Source organism: Dermacentor andersoni, chromosome 9 (genome assembly GCF_023375885.2).
Source record: "Dermacentor andersoni chromosome 9, qqDerAnde1_hic_scaffold, whole genome shotgun sequence".
Classification (NCBI taxonomy): Eukaryota; Metazoa; Arthropoda; class Arachnida; order Ixodida; family Ixodidae; genus Dermacentor; species Dermacentor andersoni.
In genome coordinates, this window is record NC_092822.1 from 40,889,729 (window position 1) to 40,915,233 (window position 25,505).

The window sequence follows — 25,505 nt, forward strand, 5'->3', positions numbered from 1 at the left end:
TCAGCACTTGTGCGTCAGAGAATTGCTTACTCCGCCCTTATATTGCACAAATTATCTGCGACGTCCCTCCATCAGTTACAGCTATTTCAGGCTCGGAGTTTACAAGTGTGCCTAGGAGCCCCGCAAGCTACGTCCAGTCACCTCACTATTGGAGAAGCGCGGCAACCGCATTTCACGGTGATTTGCAGCGTGCAGACATGCCGACCTCTCTTCAGAATTTCTACTCAGCATTCTGCACACCCCCACCTCTCCTTGATAGAGAACCGTCCGGGTGCACAGATACACGCCTTGTTTCAAGAGCATAAATCACGACTCCCACGATCACTTTTTTGGCACTCAGACCTATGCTACCCACCATGGCTTCTTCAAGCGCCGAAAATAGAGACGTCAATCGAAGGGCTTAAAAATAAAACGACGTTTCCACATTAGCAGCAAAAGAATTAACGTTACATCACCTATTTTACAAGTACCAGGAAACTATTCACGTCTACACGGACGGGTCTGTAATCAAAAAGTGCGATTGCAGCTTATGTTATGCCAGCCCTAGAGGTAAAGTACGCTTGTCAACTAGGACGCACGTCGTCCCCAACAATAGCGGAATTAGTGGCAATTCTCCAAGCCACTCATTTTATCAAAAGACATGAGACCCCAACAAAGTGGGTAATTTGCACGGACTGCTTATCGGCTTTAGCATATCTTGAAAATATTGGTGACAGCGAACCACACGCACGAGTAACATACACAGTACTGAACAGTTTAACTCAGGCTAATGAAAGGAAACATGAAGTGATACTACAGTGGGTCCCGGGCCATGCTGGTATAGCAGGCACGAACTAGCGGACTCATTGGCTAAATAGGCGCATAAAGATTGAGAAATTCAACTTATTCCTTTATCACCAATGAACACAAAACGGATATTCAGAGTATTAAAGAAAGACTTGTGTATGTCAACATGGTTTAATGAAAACACAAAGGAATCAATCCTTTACGAAATAGACCCTGAACTCAAATACCAGCTGGACGCACAACTTTCTAAAAGCACCAAGACACTAATTCATCGACTGCGCCTTGGGACAACATACACCAAACATTTCCTACATCGAATGAAACGGGATCCTTGACCAGCTTGCTCCTGTGGCCACTACCGTGAGGATGTTCGCCATATACTCTTCGAATGCCCCATATACGAAATGCAAAGACGGCAGCTAGAACAAGAGCTACACTCCACTGATCCTCGCCGGCCTTTCTAACTTGCAAAATTGCTGGGCCCATGGCCATCGAAAATAGCACAGCGAAAAGCATTGAACGCACCTGAACATTTTTATGAATACACAGGCATGCTTAACAAATACTAGGTATTGCACTGAATAATCACACGATGTCACTATAACGTTCTTCTATTATTTGTAATTATTAGAGCTTGTATATTACGTGTTACACATTTCTTTTGTGCGTGAATCGTTTTAACACTAATTCCTCATCAGTTTATATGCTCATCGAAGTCTACATCACGGCCGTTTGTGTGCATTTGTGACTTTGTTTACGAGCTCATTGTGATGCAACTTGCATTTGACTTCTATACTGGTATGTTCATGGGCGTATAGGACTGTGCTGTGGATTTCTGACCGTATGAAGTGGTTTCTTTTCATTTTCCTACATATCTTTTATATTGTTTCCTCTATGATAAAAGAAGTAGCCGTCGCCAGTATAAGGCGACAACGTCTCTTTCTTTTATTTTCATTTCAATAAAAATAAAGAAGCGAGATAACGAGCGCGCCGCAGAACATATGGCAAAACGTCGTTTGGTCACCCGTTCAATTGCTCACGTGTAGTTGTGCATCGATGCCACGGCGCTAGTTATTCCCTGCCGCGTCCGTGACCGCAGCGCTTTCGAACCCATACACGACTTCCCAACACCAATTCTGCGTGTCTCCAGGCTTTGAGACAGTCGCACCTGCTCGAACTCGCGCGTGCGCACAGACTTCGGCCGAGTAAGGAAAATGAACGTCTCATGGCGTCCCCTCGCTATCCTGGTTGCTGTTCTTTGCTTTCACCGCGCTCCGTGACGATGGCATGCACATGCCTCGTTCCCAACTGGAACAGCAAGCAACAACGGTTCTCCGGTGGTTATCAGTTTTCCGCTTGGATAAAGTTCGCACCATTCGAGGCTAGAGATATTCTTTGTTGCTTGAAATGGCGCACATTTTGTCCTAGCAGACGATAAAATGTCGCAGCGAACAGCGTGGCACATCGGGCCATACTTTGCAACCGGTTCCATGCTGAGGCAGTTAGGAGAACATGCTGCTCCATGCTACTAGTTGGGAGGAGTGCTGCTGGGCAAGTTGGTGCGTGATATTTGATCGGTTTCGTGGCAGCTAACGTGCTTCGGCACGCGTCCGACGAAACTGACGCTCGAGCGTGAATCCACGGCCTCCGAGGTCGTGTCATATCGGGACTGGAGTTGACAATGTTTTGAACTGCCTGCGACAGACGGCGCGCCGGGAAGGCGAGCATCAGTCGTGGAGGGTAGCGAACGGACGTTCACGAACCGTTAGACCACACACAGTAGATAGCGACGATTTAGGCTTGTACCATTTTTGTACTGTTTTGTTCATATCTTTTATTTAAAAAAAACATAAAAGCATTTCGGCATTGCAATATCAGATGACTACCCCCCCCCCCCCCCCCATCTTGGAAAAAAACACATCACTAATTTATGTAATACCGCAGAGGTTAAACTTCGGTCACTAAGACGGAGGCTTAAACTTGCTCTCCGAGATGTTAAACTAACTGCATATGTGGCATTGGTACGTGCCGCGATAGAATATGCTAGCGTAATATGGGACCCGTATAAGAAGAATGAAGTAAATAAAATTTAAAAAATACAGAGGCGCGCAGCAAGGTTTCTTATGTCAAAATATAGGTACAGGGATTCTGTGACTGAGACGCTCACTCAACTAAACTTGCAGGAGCTTTCATTGCGGCGAAAAGTGGCTAGACTAAAATTTATTTATTTAATGAAACATAACCACTTCAATTTCGACACTCAAAGGTACTTACAAAAGAGAACGTCGCGGATAAAACGGTCCGTTAGGTCTAGCCGCGAGGGCCAATATATGCCCGTAACAGCAAAGGTTGAATCATTTAAGTACTCCCTCTTTCCTAAAACGATTGAAGATTGGAATGCGCTACCGCATAGCATAACGGAAATTGATTCTCTAGAACAGTTTGAAAAATCTCTACTGGCCTATTATTCTCCTACGTACCATCCTCTCGCATTATTAGCTTTTTTTTTTTGTGCAATGATAAGTAGCATGTGCAACATGACACGATTGAAATGATCCTACGAGATATTGAAGTTTCGGTTTGTGATGTTGAAAATATTATTTTGTATGGTACAATTTTTGCTTGCAATGTTCTGTGCCTGTAATGCAATGCTTATATTCTTGTTTAAAATTGGCACACCTAAGCAGTTGTATTTTCTGGATTTATTTGTGTAGCGCTCGTGTTTGTAGCGATCTTTGAAGCTTATGTTATGATTTCTCCACCTTTGGGCTAACAGTATAAATAAATAAATAAATAAATAAATAAATAAATAAATAAATAAATAAATAAAAATGAATAAATCTTTATATACGCCCGTTTTCGCTTATGTCTTATGCGAAAAGTCAAATACTGGATTCAGGTAACAGTGATGTTCAAATATGATTTATTCATGACGAATTGCTCCCAAAACCTGGGCAGCGTCCATTACTTTAGGAACAACTACGCTTATTATTATCCTATGCGAAAGGGCGAACTTTTCCGGTTTAAGCCATTCTTTATAAAGTTTCCACGCGGTGCAAGAAATCGGGAAATTTCGGGCTTTCGTCCGAAACGAAGTACCCTAAATATATGAAATGGCTAGACCAAAGAAACTAAAGTAATTCAAAGAATGCGTTCTAGGTATCTTTCACCATTCCATTTACATGTCGCTGTGCATTAGAGACGGACGTGAACCAGCACTATTTGTTCAGGTTTCATGCTGGAAGGTATTTTTTGTTACGTAGAATCGAGATCCGCATGCTCAGTCAGAACGCAAAGATTTTATCAGCCCGTTCGCTGGTGCTTACATTCGGTGCGCTTAGAACCTTAGTATATTCTACTGGACGCATGTCCCAATTAACGAACGTTTGCGAAGCGGTTCAAGAAAATTAAATACTTAAAAAACTACGGTGCAGAGCGCGTTCTTAAGCCCAAGATTGTTAAGTCGCCTGCCCTCGAACATCGAACACTGTAGTTCTTATAAATGTATCTTCCACCGCGTTTACTTTTTCGTTTTCTTTTTGAACAACTTCACTGAGGTTAGCTGGGACAAACGGCATATCCGCAAATATGTGCACCGAGATAGCGACCAACCAAGCAATAAGGCAGCCACTACAAACCCGGGGAAGTCAGTAAATAAAGTTTGGCTTTAAAATAGAGAAGTTTTGTCTACTTCCACATCCTGTACGGCTTTGCCAGGAAGAACAACATATGCGTTTAGTTGGAGCGCAGATGTAACTGCTCCAAATGGAGCGTACGATCTACTGTCCTTTCTTTAGCTCAGCTCACGTGCGATCACCGTGGGCCACGTCCTCTCTCGGCGACACAACTACTAGCTCACCTCACATGTTGGCCACTGATAAGAGCCGTTGTTTCAATCCTTTGTGGCAACCATGTCGCCCACGTGGCGCACAGCGCGTGATCACGAACAATTCGAGGGACGACCACATATCTCGTCGACTAACGTTGCAGCTGTCAGTTGTTCCCGCGTATTGTAGTACACAGATAACGACAAGGCGATGGCTTCGCGGTGGCCGATCACCGCCTGGCTGCGCACTGGAGCTGGTAGTTCTTTTGCGCGGTATAAAGGTTCCGCAGTATACTTAACACTCTCCCATGATTGCGAAAATTATCACGCAAGCACGCATATTTACACACACGCGTAACTACGAAGAGCGAAACGGGTGCAGTGACCAATGCCGACGACAGTGGTGCTTTCCGGGCTTTGACTTCAGTTTAACTTTTAGTTTGTGGGAAAACGAACAGAAGCGAGAACATTCTGCTGCCGAAGCCGTCGAAGTTTTGCATGGTCCCGCCTCTGAAGTCAGGTGTCGCGGGCGTTCTCGCAGCGCGACAGGACATTGTGGTCGACGAGATTATAACGCCTTGAAGAATTTCGCTTGCACGTTGGAAATGTCCAATTTTGCAGAAAAAGAATATAAAGTACATTTGGACAATATATCTCTCAGTGCTCGTGTACTTCACATAGATGTGTAAAATAAAATAAAGAAGGCGCATTAAATACAAAATACAACTCTGTTTACGCTAAAGGGAATCTTCCATCTTCTAAACTTCCTCTTAAAAAAGGATCTAATATTGAAGCTCTTCCTCTTTCTTTCATCCCCATGTTGGAAGGGAGGGAAATGGAGGGCGCTGAACACTTCTACAAAAATGTAAGGGAGCACGATTTTCAGGCATGTAGTCTTAAGGCTGGTGCAGCCCTTAAAATGCCCTTTTCGGCTTATTTCCGTATACAGCGTAACCTTATCAATTCTCCCACTTCCAAATATTCCCCAATATATGCACACCTTCAGATTCACACACAACAAACATAACCTCATTCATTAAAACACAGAAGAACACACACCGAAACTCGCAATAACACAAACATGTCGAGAATCCGGGTTTACTGCTTGCGTGAAGGCTGACGATAATCAATCGGTGACGTACGGGTCGTTCATCGGCTGCCTCCATCGAAAGCGGGCACCCTGAAGTTTGCAGTTAGTTTTCCATTGAGTATCGTGCGATCATGGCACCCATCGCAATGTAGCAACCAATGTATTGGTGGCTTACCCTGAACCACACTGCTTTAAGGCTATGTGACGTTCGTTGTGCTATTGCGCAGGCGAATGTAAAAAAAAAAAAACGAATACACACGACGGCGTCCTCCAAGTTCATTGCGAAGACGTCAGGTGTATGTGCAGTTTTCAGAAACGTGATACAAATTGTGACATTTATTGCTGCATTCGATCGCCTTGTATCCTAAGCCGTGGACTCGAGGAGATAGCTTTTCGTTATAGTGAGCTGTCCGTATCATTGCTTAAAGGTCTCGTACTGTGTTTCTTTTTTTTACGGGAATGTTATTTCGACATAGCGTGGAACATATGGCGCAATTGCAAATGTACAGGCGGTTTACCTGAAGATGAGGCCGATACTTGCGCAAGAAATCGCAACGCCCATGAGGCCCACAAAAATATTTACTGACTAACTTTTGAATTAACTATTAAATCTACATGCTTACATTCGCAAATTTTAACTGACCAATAGTGAGGTAATGTGAGCTGGTAAGATACACTAAGACTGGTTGCGCTTTTGTAAACTCTGTCCCCCGAAATATGGCAGAAAAAATATTGGCAAAATTCGAGAAGTACGTTGTCAGCAAAACTCATCAGGAATGGTTCGTTGCAAATAGCCCTCGTGTGAAAATTTCACATGAGGGCTATCACACCCCAGTCGTTGCGGTGTGAACCTCTCCTCTTGTCCGTTGTGTTTTTTTACTGGGTTTTTTTCCTTCAAGTATGTACCAAATGGCCCAGATTCCAACCCTTCTGAAATTTTCGGTTGGTGAGGTCGCTCGCAGGGCAGCTGCAGTCTATCTCATCAATGTGGCTACGGTGTGCTTGGGCGTCGCGCTAACAGACTTCGCGGACGTGGTCAGCCTACTGAAGTGCCCGTTTGACAATTCAGGCATCAACTGCATGCGTGCACGGAGCACTGCTTAAGAGGAAGCTTTAGCTCGGGTGCTCCTATCTAAATACATGTAAAAGGAGAATTCGTTTTTCTCAGCAACCACGGCACCAAATATGACGGGGCTTGCCGCATTTAAAAGAAACACTTAAAATCTAGTGACTGTCGGTTTTGAATTTTTGATTTAGGTTGTCATTTTTTTATAAAACATTGGCAAAAATCGCAAATTTTCAGAAAACGAAACTATCAAGTTTACAATTCCGTAACCCAGCAAGAAAAAATGATATAGCAATTCTGTGAATTGTATCTGATAGCACATCTAAAGCGGACAAAATTGATTTGTTGCACATGAACCTCAAAAAATGCGTCAATGTGTGATTACAACTTTTGCAAAACCCTCGTAAATAACGTAACAAATTCACGTAAGATGTAAAATGATATATCAAATTTGTCCGCTTTGAATGGTCTAATGGATGACGTTAACAGAATCGCGATATCTGTTTTTGATGCAGAGCTATTAGTTTGTAAACTTCGTGCTTCTATTCTTTTCGAACTTCTGAATATTTGAAAATATTTGAAAATCTTTTTAACAAAATTCAAGCCCTAAATCAAAATTCCGCTTCCAACAGTCACTAGAATTCAACTTTCTCTCTCAAATGCAACAAATTTCATTAAGATCGGTCCAGGCGTTATCTCAGAAAAACGTTTTTGCGTTTTTACATGTATTTGAATAGGCCGCGTCGGAGTTGGGCCCGAGCTAAAGCTTCCTCTTAACACTGACGCGCCTTCAAGAGCAGCGACGCGATCACCGGAGAGCAGAAGGAACTGCGGATCCGGAGGGCCCCCATCACGTGGCTCCCGAGAAGCGCACTGGTCCACGATGAACACCCACACAGGCCACACGTTGGCATCAAAGCTTGTGTGGGTTTATTGTCCCGTTGCCTCCACCCAAAAAGTTCACGTAGAGCTGACGTGACGCCTGTGCCAGAAAGGATACTCCACATCCACCACCGAGGTTAGCGAGTGGTGATGCTAGTAGCTTAGCAGACCCAGGGTTAGTTGACGTAGACAAACAAATATACCCCCGAAAGTGAGGTGGGAAAACGGTGCCGCGGTAACTCAATAGGCAAGAGCATCGCACACGTAATCTGAAGACGTAGGTTTGTATACCAAGTTGTTCTCGTCGTCTACTTTCACATACATGTGCTGGCCATTTCTTTAGTTCAGTTAAGAAACAATTTGCCCTGCGCTGTGCTTGTTCTCCCGCTGCCGAAACGTCAGTAGAGTCTTATCTTGCTCCTACGTGCTTCCACTCTTTGAACTATATATATATATATATATATATATATATATATATATATATATATATATATATATATATATATATATATATATGCATACCAAACGTCGCAGGTTTTATATTTGTCGCTTGCAGCATTTCTTTTTTCAATCTTTTGGTTTTCCTTGAACAGCTTGGCTGAAGTTAGCTGGGTCACCGTATATACCGTATGTTCACTGTCACGAAGGACGCGGCCCACCAGCCAAAACCTTAGTAAACCTGACTTTTGCGTGTTTCCTTCTCTACACTTGCGTATCGCACCGCACCCATCCATCTTTATATATATATATATATATATATATATATATATATATATATATATATATATATATACTGTCACGTTGTAGTGACCGTGGACAACACGGTAGCACAACTGTGAATCACGCAACTAACTTTTTATTTGGCGAACTTATGGCCACTAAAGCAAGTGACACTCGAAGCCCAATGATAGCGTCGAGTGCTGTCGGCGACAGTCGAAATTTGCGGATCCGAAGCTTCGGCTATTTATACTAGGCTCATTCACACCATCAATAACATTTGGGAAGCTTCCAATAAAGAAATACGCATCTTGCGCTCAGCGATAGGCTTTAACATTTGGTAGCCGGTCAAATGCGGTCATCGGATAAAGATAAGAAAAAGTATGCGTGTCAATATTACATATATATACGGCCTAAATACTACCAATGATGAGGGGCGCGACTGTGCGGTGCCAACGAGTAACCTCTTTAGGCCCCTACTCTCTCTCACGCTTTCTTTTTTTTTTTCAGTTAGTTTTTCTTTCTCTGTTTACGCACATATATGAAAAACCTGCGTGTAGAGTAATTACTGTAAACCTTGAAAAAGGTGGGTCCACCAACCGAAACTGCCGGGGCAAATAAACCAAAGAAAACCGTGAAGTAATGCCAGTAATGCTTCTGGTCTTTTTTTTGTTTAAATACGATTGACACATTGAAAAGTCCGGTTGGCCGCTGTCGAGTGGTAGGAAGTACTAACGTGAGCACTATTAGCGAGAACACACAAATGCGCGGCAAATAGCTACGAAACCGAGCTCGAGCGATACGCGGACGGCGCTGTCCAAAATAGAGGGGAAAGGGGGGACGCTCTTCTGCTAACCGTTGGCACTCGCACCGCGCCTGCGTTTCTCGAAAACGGCGCAGCTTAAGGCATTTCACTGGCCGCCGATAGCCGATAGGACGGTTATGTGCACAGTAACTTAGAGCACGTAATTTTTTTTTACACTCATGCTTTCTTCTTTTTTTTAAACGCAGCTCTTAGGCGCCCGTTCCTGAGTTTACCGAAAGGCCTTTTCAGATATAACCCCATAGGGCCTGATGTATACCTTATGAAGCGCATCCTGTCACGTGTTCCCGGCTGACAGACAGATTTACCAGAGGAGTACCTCTCAAAAGTTTACACTTTCAAACAGTGCTTCTATCGGCCACGCTCCGGTGCACGAAGTTATCAGTAACCGCAACATCAAATAGCTTTACCAATGTGCGCTGGGGATGCGAAGTTCCGCAATTTGTATAAACAGACGCATGGTGGAAGTGCCAACAGTTTTTAGAACAGCGTTCTCCTTTCCACTTTGTTTCCAACGGCGGCCACCACGCATTGCCCATTGCAGGGTACGAGAATATCTGACACGCGCTACTGTGTTCCCGCTCATATTGTTCACGATAGTGCATAGGCCCGACAGGACGATGCCTTAATGACCGCTTAAGAGAACATCTTTTAAAATCTGAAGAATTTTCGTGACGGGCGTTCTTGTATTCCACCGTCCCTAATGTGGCTGCTCTCTTCAGTTGGGTTATCGCGTGATGTTCTCCAAGCACAGAGATAAACATGCGCGCGCAATTATTGAGGCTCGGGCTACCAATCGGAGTGGTCAAAGCTGTACGCTCCGAAAGCGCTCCGTTCCCCGTTGCAACAAAGCTCGGTACATAAACCATAGGCTACAAGAGCGCGACAAAGTTCCAGATTTGCTTACCTCTCAAGATGTGACTTAGCCAGCAAACGCCGCTTCATCTCGCAGGCACCGCGGCCCCGATGCTCGACCCCGCGCAAACGCTATCGAATTGCCGATGAACGCCAGCACACGGAAAGCACAATTTTCGACAAATTCTTTCACACAGTGCGATTCGAAGCCACAGTAGCAGGCTTTTCACGAGACCGTGCGAATAGGAGAGAACGAATGCAGCTCGGATGGGCGCTGTAGTACGACACTTTCGACACTGGCGTAGCACAGGAAACATGCGGCGAACTAATAGCGTTTTACGGGTTCAGAGGTGTTGTGATGGTTAATGCACACGATAAGGACCACATTCTCGCCTGGCACTTCCAAAATGTAATTATATTACCGCCTGGTTGCAACGAACACTCATGACCAGCAACGTGGCCCAGCTCAATCTGCTCGACCTGCTCAACCTGCTAAAGACGGGAGAATAGCAGGGAAAACATCCAGTAATTTTACCGGGCATAAACGCCACAATGCGGCAGCGCCGTACTGCGGTTAACAACGTGGCTGTAGTCTCCAAGATCTGCATTCGCTTCAGCAGCATGCACTTTGGAAAAGCATGGCCTTTGAGATTCAAATTTGTTACTCAGGGGAAGTCGTAGCTGGGAGGAAGGCAGGTATTCAAATACCAATTATTGAGCTTAAGGTGCCTGGGTGTGCGGTCCGTTTCTACAGCGAAGCTGTTAAGGGCTAGATCCCCCTGGATCGAGCCCGTGTGTAGACACAAGAGGCGGGCTGATATACGGGCGGACACAAGATACGTGGCCGACTATGGAAAATAGTGCAATGCCGGGCCGACCCGCGGTGGAGGTGAAGCAGGCGTTAAGTACTCTTCATACGTGCGCCGATCCTGAAGATAGTGCAATGCCGGGCCGACCCAGGCGGAGCTGCAGTTCGCCATTAAGTCGCCCACATACACAGCTTCGCTGGTCATGCTTCTTTAGAGTGGAAGGGCATTAGGTTTTTTAAGTGTTTTTTTTTCACTACTTGTTTAAGCAATAGTCGGATATCGTTACCTTCATATTTCTCTTTGAATATGTGACCTTCGATGAGCATTTGTGAAAGAATTATGTTTGATTTATCCATGAACGAGTACGTTATCTTGTGCGTTGCCATATGGTCACGCTGGGCCTTTAGTATACCTAACTTTTTATTTTTTTAAACTGCATTCCTATCTCTTGCACGGCTGCTGGCGCGTTCCCGCAGCGGGTATTTGTTATTTTATTGTCTGTATAGGTAGGTGTTGGAAGAAATAGCGAAGATACTCGAAGAGGAAGATGACGACGTGTCAGTGATTTATATGGAGCTGCCAGAGGCTAGCACCTATTCGGATGAACACTCGGCCGATGAAGACTCAGACGGGCTCATTGAAAATCTAAGCGGGCGGCAGCTATGAGCCGGCGCTGAAACTGTTTTCTGTGACGGACGCCGCATTGGTGGATGCGAGTCTGACGACAACGACCCCGGCGGGCAAAGTGACGGAACATCAGAGGTTTCTTCTGCTGTAGTTGATGCGGCCTTTCCTGTGAAATTATCCACTGCTTCTAAGTGGAAGAAGGGTAATCTCCAGAAAAGCCTTGGCATATTTCCCGACCCAAACTTTGCTGCTTACGGGGACTTTTCACCTGTTGAGTTGTTCGAACTCTTTTTTGACGAAGCCGTCGTGGAGCTGCTAATCGAGCAAACAAGAAACGTTATTTTGAATATGCCTGATCTTGAGCTTACCAAAAAAGAATTAAGGTAAGTTTTCTTTGAATACTTGTTTTTTCCGGCTATAACCGCTTGCCAGATAAAAAGTGCCATTGGGACAGCGGCACGGATATGTGCAATACGATGGCCTAGAATGCTATGCGAAGAAATCGCTTCGTACAGATAATGCGATTCCTGCACTGAGCGAAATGCAAGCCTAACACTTAGTGACAAGTTGGCAAAGTTGCGTCCATTATTGCCACTATTGAAAACAAGGTTTCTGGAGCACTTTCAACCTGTGCGTCACCTGAGCTATGACGAAAGTATGATTGAGTATTATGGTCGTCATGGCTGTAAACAGTTCATACGCGGAATGCCTATCCACTTCGGGCATAAACTATGGTGCCTAAATGCCAAGAACGGATACCTTGGAAACTTCAAAGTGTATCAAGGCAAGCAGGGGATCCCGGAACTTCTCAAAAATAGGAAAAGGACTTCGGAAAAGCAGCGACGGCGCCACTTCTTCAAATGGTGGATGAACTCGCAGCAGAGACGCACGACCTTCTTTTCTTTTTCTATTTTGATAATTTATTCACAAGCATGCAGCTACTCAGGCATCCCAAGGCACAGGGCTACGAAGGCACGGGCACAGTGAAGCAGAGCCGTGTTCCCAAAGAATGCCCTATCGCTGGACCAGAATTCGTCAAGCGCCAACCTCGCGGGCACGAAGAGCCCGTGCTGAGCGACAATGGTATAGTTGTTGTCCGCTGGATGGACAATTCTGTAGTAACGATCGTAAGAACCATTCACGGCGTACAGCCAATGTCATCTGCAGACAGGTACTCTCGTGTTCAGAAGAAGCGAATCAAGGTGGGCCGTCCAAACACTGTTGCTCAGTACAAGATTTATGGGAGGTATGGATCAGATGGATGCAAATGTAGGCGCCTACAGGTTTGCAATTCGTGGCAAAAAGTGGTGGTGGCCGATTTTCACTTGACTTTGTGATGTATCTATCAGCAACACTTGGACGCTAATTCGTAGCACAGGGTTCAACGTCACGCAGGTGGAATTCCGCAGGCAAATTGCACAAAGCTACCTGATGCGATGGGACAATAAGCCTAGAGGACCTGGTCAACGCAGAATCCCAAAGACTGGTGATGTCCTGACTGGTACAGGGTATGACCAAGTGGCCCACTTTGTTGCACCAATACCTAATGGCAAGAGGTGGAGGTGTGCATGAGATAATTGCAACAACGCGGTGCACCCAAAACGCACAAAGTATGACGTCGGCATGTGTATTCCATGATTTAAACCATATCACACTAAATAAGTGCTCGAATATTCGCTATGTATGTTTTTTGTGACGTTGCATGGCTTGAAACAAATGTTTTTCACTTGGCGTATTTTGCTGTAGCGTAAGGGTCCAGTGTGACCACATGGTCACGGGCTATATTTCAAAAAGTAATTGGGCAAGAGTAATAACTTTTTGCATGTGAATTATTAGTATAAAGGTAAGTTATTATATTAAGTTTATTTCAAGATATCAAGAAAGAAAAGAAACCGGTCCCTAATGGGTTAAACATACATACATACATACATACATACATACATACATACATACATACATACATACACACACACAACACACACACCCACACACACACACACACATACACACACACATACATACACACATACATACATACATACATACATACATACATACATACCTTCGCAAGCCCTTAACTCTTCACGTATAAGTGTTGTTATACTTCTGCAGGCGAGTTTAAATAAGCAATGACAGCAGTTCTATATCAGCAAATTGTATATCAATAAAGATATAAACAGCCTATGTGAGCTTCCTATTTTCTCCCAAATGTCCAACGAAGGCCTCGTTATGCGGACTCCTCACGTTCCCTTTCCTACTATGCAGGAGCCTTGCTACATCAGCGCAACCAAAGCCTTCAATGCTTGCGTAAACTGCATTTCTAGGACATAAAGAAAACAAAAAAACGATACAGTATAGCAAAATAATTTACTGCAGTGGTGCATGGTAAATATAAGTCGGCGACGAATGTTCTGTGCAAACCAACATGCACTGCCCAAAACTGAATAAAGAAAGAAAATCACCGGCCAAGCACTCCGTAGAGATGGTTAACCAGCAAAGCGGAATCTTGCGGTCCCGATGTTCATCACTGGGTTAATCCCGACAGTTCATTAAACGAAACCTTGGTACACTGCCGGATCCTCGCTACACAGTTGCGGCTTGCACTCGGCTGCCTGTTCTTGTGCCGAGGCTGCAACATCGGCACCGCGTAGACGAGCTCTTTCCCGGTTGTACTCGCAGCGTTGCTGATCGAAAGCTGCCTGCTCCTCAAGAGAACGTATGACCCATGGCCGGCCCATTTCGGAGCCGGAGAAAAACTGCTGCGCACGCGTTCGGAAGCGACGGAGAGCAACGACGTCACTACCAGCACAGCCAATCGCGCGCCTCTTTCTTTTTCTTTCGCGCATGCGCATGTGTTAGCGCTGGAGCAGTTTTCGGCGTACAGGCGACAGATCCAAGGACGAATCGCCTAGCCATATGCAGCTTCGCTATAAAAAGGATTTAGTGTGCCTGAGGTAGGGGTGTCACTGTTAGGGATGGCTTTCACGTTAGTGGCGGCCTCATGCCAATGTCACAGTAGTGTAGTTTTGGTTATGTACGTTTTGGTTATAGCTACACTCATAGAACGAAATATTACAAGTTCATGTTGCTAGACACGTGACTTGAATCTCAAAATCAGATAATTTATTCAAGTATGTTTACACGGACGTTCTAAAGTTTGCAGTAGTTTTTTAAAGATATCTACTCGAGAGAAACGCAGCATTGCAGGTCGTGTTGTCACTCAGCGTGGGCAGCCATCTGCGATGTACAGAGCCTGCACCTATAGTGTCGAACGGGGATAATATGCACTGTCTATACTCTGCAGAAGCAAACGAAAGTTGTGGATTAGCTGCCTCCTGTAATTTATGAAACCGCTTCCCCGTGGTCGGGGAAGCTTTCAGAGAGCAACCAATGAAGCGCTTACAAAATTAATTTGTTAACGTACTAACCCGACTCCTATCCTTATGAATATTTCAGGACTGAAGATGCTCATATGCAAGACCATTTAACCAATCAGGCAATTTGTCCTCTTTCGTTAAAGTTACCAATAATGCCGTTTTTCTGGAAAACAAAGACGTCACGCGGACTTGCCAGAACGATATTGCACGATCAGAGAACTTTGTTCAGTACTCGCGGCTTCCAGTGACACCTCGCTTGACGACGCATAGCATCGTTGATGGCTGACATATTAAATTGGGCTGCAAGCGACGGCAGAAAATAATGAGATATGCTGCTATGCTAATGGAACCACGTGAGTATTGTTATTGACCAGCTAGAGATCGTCAGAGTCTTTGGCCTTCCCCTTCATGCCAGTCTTGAAAGTTTTCCATCGACTCAGAATCGAAAACATATGCATGCAAATGTAGCTAGCCCTTAAGTGGGCCTCCAATAAACCGCCTAATTTAGCGTCCATCTTCTTTTCCCGCAATGCAGAGCTAGGGAGCGCATGTCTGTCTTTCGTAATCAAACACTAAGTACTGACCAACACATGCATGTAGTCGACCCCTAATTCTCTAAAGCACAGATGCCAGTTATTATAAGTCCGCGTGAAAATGAGCGGCTTCAATATAACGATGTAGCACTGAGATAGAGATAGGGAGAGAGAGAAAATCGAGGACGAAAAGGTAGGGAGCTTAACCAAGGGAGGTTAACCCTACACTTGGGGAGGGGAAAAGGGGAAGAATAGTTGAGGAGAGAAAAGAAAAATAACAAAGTCGCAGAGTATTCATTCAATAGAGTAATCAATCGCAGAGTAATCTCTGCTGTCACACGTTTTCTTACAACCCAGTATCCATCATGAAGTGCACAAAGACTTTTGTTGCACTTAGCTTGCAACAATTCATAGGCCATGGTTCAAGCACCTTTTATTCCGAGAGCGCTCTATTATCTAACAGGTTGAGTTCAACTTGTAGAGTACGTCAATGAGTGTCAAAGGAAGGGCAGTTACACAGAAGGTGCTCTAGAGTCTCATCGCACCCGCACAAGTTGCACGCCACGCTGTTGGCCATCCCTGTTAGGAATGAATAGGCATTGCTAAATTCAACTCCATACCTCATGCGACACGGTAAAGTTCTCAAGATAGGGCTGAGAGGGTGCAAGCGTGAGTTGGTGAAATCCGGTGAGTGCCATCGTAGAAGGGTGATGTGGCGGGTAAGTGATTGAAGTTCCCACGCAGCATCTGTTCTTGAGAGCGGTATAGGAATCCGGTTATATTTTTGATGAGCCGAATGTGCAGCTTCATCTGCGCTGTGATTGCCTACAATCGCATTTTTTTTTGCAGTGCCATAGGTGTTACGAACAATCTCGCGAAATTCGCGGTGAGCATCTCGATAAGCGCTGATGCGTTTTTAAAATCTCAGACATCGGCGATACCACCGGGATAGTACTCAATCACTGCGAAAATTATGTAAAGGCTTCTCAAACCCTCTCCCGGGCGCAACCATTACTTAAATTCTGTGGTTTAAGGTGCGAAAATCGCGATGTGATAGGAGGTACGCTGTAGTGGGGGACACGGGATTAATTTTGACCACCTCGGGTTCCTTAACGTGTACCCAATTCACAGTACACCAGGTGGTTGTTGCATTTCCCTCCGTATCCAAATACGCCTACCGCGGCCGGGATTTGATCACTCGCTATCAGGCTTAGCCATCATCATCATCACCCTGGTTACGCCCACTGCAGGGCAAAGGCCTCCCCCATACTTCTCCAGGTGCAGCGGTGGCGTAGAGGTAGAACACCCGCCTCGCGTGCAAGAGGTCCGTGGTTCGAATCCCGGTGCCGCGCAATTTTCCACCGGATTAAAAAAAATCCGCGTGTTGATAAAATTGCATAAACAGGCCTGGAGTGTGGCCTGATCGCGGTGACCAGAACCGGTAACGCACTCCCTCACCAGAGCGGGATTGGCCACCCTGGTGCAGTACTTGGCCACAACCTTATATATGAACACAACAATCTGCCAGGCTTAGCCCCGCAACGCCAAAGGCACTACGCCACCAAATTGGGTAGCACGACATTTGCGGAAAACTTCTGCAATCCTGTCCAAGCTCCCTTTAGTGAGTGGAACGACGGCAAAGATGATGATAACAAACAATGGCGATGGTGACCAGGAAAGGTGATAATGACAGCAACGGCGATGTGAACACGGCGATGGCACGAATACGGCAGCATAAGAACTACACCGAGATGACCACTATGAGCATCGATGACTCATTATGATAGAAGGACCACGATAGCTTCATGGCTGTAACGGGAGAACGACGACGAGGGCATCGACAGTGACGTGGACACTGCAACAACGATCGGTCGACGAATGTCAATACTTGGGCACTGTTGCAGTAAGATATCGTTTACGGTATCCGTATCCTATAGTAAAAAAATCTGTTAGGCCCCACGAGCAGTAAAGTCAGATTAGACAAAGTTTTTCATTATAGTTTGCGATTCTTGTTTAGCGGTTGCGTGCAAGTATAGAGCCACGTTGCCATGTTTGACAAGTTTTCACCAGAAAACGCGCCGCTCTAATTAACCCTGTAGCCCTCGCACGTACGGATTCTATGTTTCATGTCAAAGGAGTGAGATCATGACGGCAACAGGATGACGACACAGGAATGACGAGGACGTAATGATGATGATGTAAAGAAGACGACGGCATGACGACGTGAAACAAGCACAGCGCTATATACGCGGGCAGAGACTGTCACATACTGTGTTGACTGCCAGTAAACTGTTGAAAGTCGTTGTCAAACAAGGTATGAAATTCATTAGAAATCCCCACCATGGTGTACTTTCTATCTCTGTCCCTGTATTTTGCGCTGTACTTCTTTTGCGATGAATTACCAGCACGCTCAAACCTCTATAGCCTTGTCGGCATTACGACACTGAGATAACTATGAAGGGAGAACGATGGCTCTATCAGAATGACGCAATGATGACGATGCAATAATGAAGATCGAATGATGACGACAGAATGGCGGAAATCCGGCAACGACGTTGTAGTGACGAGGACGGCGGGACATTGCGATGGCTTGACGACACTGATATGACGAAGCTGGAACACTGATACGAAGACAACAGCATGATGAAGACGGCATGCATAACAACAACAAAATGTCGATGCTGGAATTATGACCATTGTTAGACCACGAATGCATACAGATGACTATATGAGGACCACGTAATGACGACGACGAAATGACGATGACATGTACGAAAGCCTGTAATGATGGCGGCATATCGCTGACGCTATGATAACTACAGAATAAAGTTGATTGATTGATTAGGACGTTGGCATGATTACCACATCATAAACGAAAAATGACGACGGCGGAATTCTGGTGACGAACTAACGTCACGTCGACGGTGGCGTAACGGTCCCGAAATGACAACACATTGACGATGGCAGAGCCAAGACGACGGAACGAGTAATAATGGCAGTGATATGAAGGCAATGAAATCAGGACGTCTAAATAATGATTGCTCCATTACAGCGATGTCGTGTTTGTGTAAGAACTCTCTTCCATCCACATACTTCTTCTGGTGCCCTGGGGCGCTTCAATTTGCCTTTATGCGGTGCTGGTTTGCCCTGTATTCGGTACCAACCGAATTGTGCAAGACAGCAGCCCGATCACGTGAAGTGGGCGGAAGCTGCAAAGACAGCTTCGCTTCGAAAACAAAGACGGCGAGAAGAAAAAATAAACACTTGTTTATTGGGATGTTCTGTCCGTGTCTACGTTCTTTGTACAAGTGGTGATTATTCAAGCGCTGCTGGTAAGGTGTGTACCCTGGGTCAGTGGAAGAATGCGTTTCGTTCGGTTGGAAGTTGCTTGTGTTGAAGTAACAATGCCGTATGAAGGATGATGTGCGTGCTTCAGCTCAACCAAGTTCTATCGCTGTGGGTGACAACCTTCTTCGCCCGCTCCACACATTCGCCCTCACACAACGCTCCCGTGTGGGAGCTGAAACGTCAGCTAAGAAAAAAAAAATCTACTTAGTCGGCGTCTGTTTCCAGCTCGCGCCATCCTTCTTCATAGTCATTTACATACGCTTACGTCAAAGATTTGCAACTGATAAAGACAATATTCTGAATTCTTCCTCGTGCCACCTTGTAGGGCAAAATCTGTGAACGCGAACAATGCGAGGCGATAACGTATCTCACATGGAAAACTTATTGCTCTCGGTTATACGTACGATATCCCGTCCTGATGAAGCCGCCTTCATTTGAATCGTTCTCGTTCTCCCAAATGTGGACTTGGATAGAGATAAGCACATACATATGCAAAAAGCATAGCAAAACTCAAACACTCATGCAAATGCACGATCCCGTGATTACGTATAGAATTGTGGGCTATTTCCTATGACGAGACTGATAATAATTGCTGAATGACGGAACGTGTCGTTCATCAGCAGTCTCCATTATAATTGATATCTCCACCGATGGCGGTTAGTTTTCCGCAGAAAATCGTAAGACTTTGCATGCATGGCAACATCGCACGCATCACAGCATCGCAGAAGATGGGTAAGTGGCTTACCATCAAACGCGCAGCTTTAAGGCCGGTTTGTTTACCTCGTGCTGTGGGGTATTCGTTATCGTGTACAAGAATGGCTGCTACAACTCGTGTTTGCCGGTTTCATTGTGAAAATACAGAGCTATTATGCGGTCTCCAAGAAACGATGACATTCACGAAATTCATTACTGTGCTCGCGGTAAGGGAGACGTATGGGTAAGGTGAGGTGATTGATATGCGATATATTGAGTTATCTGTCTATCATACACAGCTACGTATGCTGCCTCGTCAAATCGGTGGCAGTTTCGTTTTTAGAAGCATGGTTGGGCGTTCTTACCGTATTAGGATTTGCTTAAATCGGAAAGGTTTGTAATGTTTTGGCCCTCCTAGCTAGCCATAACTCTAGCTCCTAGCTAGGAACTCCTAGCTAGCAATTCAAGAGCTCTAAATTTTAAGACGCAAGTTCCCCTGATCGAACAGCAGTGCCCACAATCCCAGTCACAGCTTTGCAGCATCACCGCAGCTGTCTGCTACACATTTACACATATCTCAATCGTATTTCTATACACTTCTTTTATGATGAAACATTCTTCTAGAAATTATTTTATGGAACATAGAATTATGTTGTTTTTGCGTGCCAAAACCACGATCTGACTATGAGGCACGCCATAGTGGGGGACTCCGGAAATTTGGACCGCCTAGGGTTCTTTAACGTGCACCGAAATCTAAGTACCCGGGTGTTTTCACATGTCGCCCGTATCGAAACGCAGACGCCGTGGCCGGGATTAGATCCCGCTAACTCGTGCTCAGCAGCCCAACACCAGAGCCACTGAGCAACCACGGCGGGTTGAAAACAAAGTGACAATGACAGAGCCAAGACGACGGAACGAGTAATGATGACAGTGATATGAAGGCGATTAAATTAGAACGTCGAAATAATGATGGCGGCATTACAGCGATGTCGCGTTTGCATAGGAGCTCACTTCGGTCCACATACTTCTTCTGACGCCCTGGGCCGCTTCAATTTGCATTTATGAGGTGCTGGTTTTGCTGGATTTATGCGACCTCGTGCTTAGCAGCCCGACACCACAGATTTTATAGAACTATAGTGATTGCAAGATTAGAGAATGTTTAAGCTATTTGCGTACTCTTCCTCAAGGCCGAAAAGAAGGAAGAAAGGAAAAAGCATGATCTACGACCTGTACGAGGGCTCAGTATTTATTGAGTTATTCATTTATTTACTTACTTACTTATTTATTTATCTAAGAAAGACATGACATATTCCAGACGTAAGAACGAAATTGGAATGATAATTTGAGTCTGTCCATTCCGCACGGGATGCCTACGATAGTGCTCTACATAATAAATAATCAACGTGAAACCGAGTACGCATTCCCACAGTCCTACAGTTTTTTTTTAAAGTAATGCGTAGTTTAATTAAGAAGAGGGGGAGTGGGGGCTTTCTTACGGCGCTTTGACGCTACTCTTATACAAAAGTACTTAATAGTACTAATAATTATCAGGAAATCGTACAAACAAGACGCAAAAACAAAGCACACGAGCAGTTGTCTCCTGAGAAAGGCACCACAAGGATCCGCTAGAAGAGCAGGGAAAAATGAGCAGGGAAAGGCGCGTTACAGAAAATCACACATTAGGCATTGTACGCCCACTGTACAAAACAGAGTAGACGGGACCCCCGTATTTGAGAAGTTTCTGACAACTTTGTGATCCTTGCATCGAATCGAAGAAGCTCAACTTCTTGAAAATAACAAGTCAGCGCAGTTCCAGAAAAATTACGATGCTGGAACTTGCTCACTTGCAGCGGCTGACTACTGTTAACTGTCGGTCATTCTCAAAACAGGTATTCAAGCGGTTTTTTTCCGAGTAGCGCCTAGAAGCTGGGCATGAAATGCGAGCAAGGCTTAGCAGCAACGTGAGAAATAGGGAACGTGCGTTCTTTGCTGCCACTTCCTAGGAAACGATTAGCAGTAAACGACGCACGCTCGCTTGAAATTTGCTGCTGGCCTTGTCGCTCGCAGGACGGTGCAGCCTTTCTCTGGTTATCCTGGCCTTGGCGTGGTTAGGCCTAGCGGCAGCGTACTGTCCGGACGCGGTCAGCCTGAAACCATGCACGTGTGACCATTATGGGATCAACTGTATGCGCGCCAACAGCACGGCTCAGCTGAGACGGGCCTTCGGGTGCGGTAACGCGACGACCCGAGAACACAACGAGCTGTGGATTCAGAAGACTCCCATCACGTCCTTCCCGAGCGACGTGCTTGGAAAGTTCAAGTTCGGCGAGGTCCACTTGGAGCTCAACGCCAACCTGAGCTCCTTCACTTTGGACGCTTTCGAGGACTTTAAGCAGCTCCTAAGCGTGCTAAGCGTGTACGGGAATGCCTTGCGGACATTCGAATTTGAAAAGTAAGCAAACGATAATTTTCGTTTACTCCATTATATCTACTAAACAAGAGCGGTGTCCTTCGGGAGCTTCTATGCCAATTATAGATGCTGGAGATTGAAACTAGTCTCATCTTCTACTTGATCGAATGTGGAATAAATTGCCATCGTTCAGGTGTTCGAATACACGGAAAGGTTGAAGCAAAATATTGGTTTTGGTGTTCGTTTCGTTCACAATACGTAACTGTGAAACGGTGCAATGAAAGTACGCATGGTAATGATGTGAATTGCACCAACTCCACAAATTAGAACGGATGCCGTTTTCGGTGAGCCATCCAAGCCTGTGATTCTCGTGTGTTCATTCTAAAATGATTCGAGGTAATAAAATTGGATATCTGATTGCGCGTTAATGCGTCTTGCGGAAGTAAGCAGCTGTATTTGTGGAGAACAGAAACGCAGCTCCTGCTTGGAAAATTAGGTTTGCGTAGCTTGAGCTCATACCTGGCATAAATATAATGTACTAATACAAATTACATTTGTAGACCACAGCGAGGCCGCGTGCCTGTTCCATATCAGTACTTTCACAGCGTCGCCAGTTGTTCCCGTGTTATTTGTACAGGGAAATTGGGTCCATTCTCCTCCTCGCCCGGGGGGCTGCTGCTTGGGTTTTCTTTTTGTCTTCGAATGGTCAGAAAGCTTGCGTGGTGTCCAGTGCACGAGTCTCAGTGTGCGCTGTGGGGACGTGGTACGGACGCGGATGACGAGTTAGTGGAACGCGGTCTTGCATGGACCGAGTTCCTATTCCGCCAACTGCCATAATTTGTCCACGCAGACAAACTTTCAGTGGAACAGCTGTAGGCGGTCTTGCGGCACCGTGTCCCGAATTCATTGCCGGCTGGGGGCGTAGCTGGCATTCGAAAAGGTTGTGCGTGCCGAGCGTTTCGCGCAGAAACCGTGACTGACTGCGTGAAAACATGAAAGATGAACGTGGCTGTAAAAGAAAGAAATATTTTTCCCCAATGCCTTTACCTATAAGAGGTAGCCCATCCCTGGTAGTTGTGACCTAGCAAATCTTTTTGACTCTCATTGGAAGTTGTATCGGTTGGACCGGCCAATAGCTGTCTCCGCTATAATAATCCGGACGATATCATGCACCTCAGTGGGGGCTGAAACCAGGATTTCTGGCAGATAATTGAGGCTCCGTACAATGTACGCTAAAATGTGTCAGCGCTGCAATCAAATTTACTGGTCCATCAGCATTGAGGCAGCTGGTGAGGTGATTGGGGGAGATGCTGATTGCTCCATTGTTCAGGTTGTTCTTCATTTTCTTTACCTGCCATGTATTTTACGTGTAATCGTTTAGCTATAAACATTTCTTGTCCGTCTGGTCAACGTCGGTTCCTGTCGGCGTTTGATAATCAGTGCCAATCATCATCCGAGAAGTAAGCTTCGCATTCCAACGAAGAACTTATCAAGAAATCAAAACCGCCATTAGAACATAGCTGCCACTAAGGAACGAGTATTTATGACAGGCGCTAACGCGCATCGTTAGGACAGGTCAAAATAACCAAGAAACCTATCAAGGAGTTTCAATGAGTGACCTTTCCAGCACAGCGGGTGCGTGACTAGCATTACTTCAGAGGGAGCGATCACACAATCTTCTAACCCGCCTTTTTACGTGTCTAGTGCACACTAAGCTCGAATATCAAGCCAGCAAACCAGATGAACAGCAAGCTTTAACGATAGTGCAGATCGGTCGCCTAATTTTCCCACGTGTGCGCCGTTTGGTTGACAAGATCGCTCGACAATTGCAGGCTGCAGCATTTCCCGTTGCTGGAGGCTCTCAACATGGGCGAAAATCAGCTATCCCGCATCCCGGCGAACGCGTTCCGTAGCAGGAGCCTGCGGAAGCTCATGCTCACGGGCAACCCGATAACTTACATCGGTGCGAGGGCGTTCTTCGGTCTGTCCAGTCTCAAGGATCTGCTTCTCAGCCGCACGAGGCTCATGACACTGGGACCGCACTCGCTGTCAATACCGCGCGCGCATCCAGAGCTCAAGGTAAGCAGCTTACAGCAGTGACAGTAGGATGAGACCAAGAGATGGCCTCCTTTCGGCAATCCTATCCTCTTGTTTTGCTGGCCTTCCAAATAATGTCCCTTCGCTGGAATTCCAGCAAGAGAGATACCAGGCTAGCTTTCGAACAGGAATATTTTGCTTCGTTTTCTTTTGGATAATACGGTAATTTATTGTCGCACGGCAGTGCTCTGATGCGTGTGCACATTACCTGTGCTTTCTTTTATGTTTTTTTTAAACTAAAGAGTAGTTGCGAATAAAGCGGTGATCTTATCCGTTTATCCCGCCTCTCTGCGCCATGTTTCCGTGCGCTGCTTCGTACGTTGAGGTTATTGGTCACCAGCACGCCCGAGTGTCAACGTTCCCGTACCATTGTTTTTCGCAGATTCACGTCGCTGCTGGTCGGATCAGCACCATTCACCCAACCGCTTTCGGCTCTACGTCTCCTCTCGTGATGAACCTGGCTTCCAACAACCTCACCACGCTGGAAGGGCATCCGTTCGAAGCCCTCGTCAAACGCATGCTGCGCAATGGCAGGCGACTGCACAGGCTGCCGCTCCTGGCCATCAGAGGTGACTCCTTCGCATTCGCAATGGCTTATATTGTCCTGGCTCGCTCTGGTCAGTGCACGATTAACTCCGCGCTTCTGCACGTTATCACAAGGCCATAAAGCATGATTGAAATTTGATATTATTGGGCTCAAAGACTCTTGCTAAATGTGGCGCGAGATTTTGAAGCACAACCTGATAAAATTATTGAGCTATTCAGAAAAGCAGAAAATTATTTGAGCTATGTAGGCACATTGTTAAAAAAATTGAACAGCTATGTAAGCCCACTGTTAAAAAAATTGAACAGGAACTGTGCTTTGTAGTTATTTCTGTTTAGCGCTCATTGTTGGTCTGTTGCCACGGCTTCACAATAAAACTCATTCCAGCTGTCGCAGGGATCGGTCCTTCAGTTCGAGGAGCTGATAAAAATATGAATAGAATAGCCCGAAGACATTCTTTATTAAGTTGCTCTTGCTCATCCGCGTTCCGGTATTTGGACAAACAAGCCGTTGTGGTATTTCTTGAGTGTTCTAAAACCACTATTCGAATATGCCTTACTACATATCTTGTACGTGAGCTAAACTGTTAAAGCGCTAACCGCTCCTACCCTCGCCCTTCGCTTCCCCCCCCCCCTATTTTCCTCCACTTTTTTTTTCTTTAACAATGCAGGAAATCCCCTCACCTGCCGTGACTGCTCCTACGCGTGGCTCATCCCGTACAGGTTCAACTCGACGATGCAAAGCGTTCTCCTGGGATTCCGGTGTGCTGATGGTTCGGGCCTGTCTACCATAAGTGCTCGAAAAATTGCCTGCAAGTCTTCGTGGAACTACACGAACATCGGTTAACGCGTTTAAAGCATGCGCATACGTTGCCTTTTAAGTAAAATAAACCCCAACGTCATATCATTCCAGGCTTACATTAAACTAGACCTCATTGTTTCTCTGCCGTGCGCGACCGGTCCAGCAAGAAACATTCAAAGCTTCAGCTCCAACATCTGAACAATGAAGAATAAGTTGAAATT

The 25,505-nt window shown here is 45.6% G+C and overlaps 1 protein-coding gene across 1 annotated transcript; it reads left to right on the forward strand.

Moving 5' to 3' along the window:
- The first annotated feature begins 19,111 nt into the window (after positions 1-19,111).
- LOC129380079 (uncharacterized) lies at positions 19,112-25,389 on the forward strand. Its single transcript, XM_050175595.3, has 5 exons — positions 19,112-19,471; positions 21,500-21,884; positions 23,675-23,921; positions 24,322-24,508; positions 25,154-25,389. The coding sequence occupies exons 1-5, from the start codon at positions 19,390-19,392 to the stop codon at positions 25,327-25,329; spliced, it is 1,077 nt and encodes a 358-aa protein (XP_050031552.2). The 5' UTR covers positions 19,112-19,389; the 3' UTR covers positions 25,330-25,389.
- Positions 25,390-25,505: the final 116 nt, after the last annotated feature.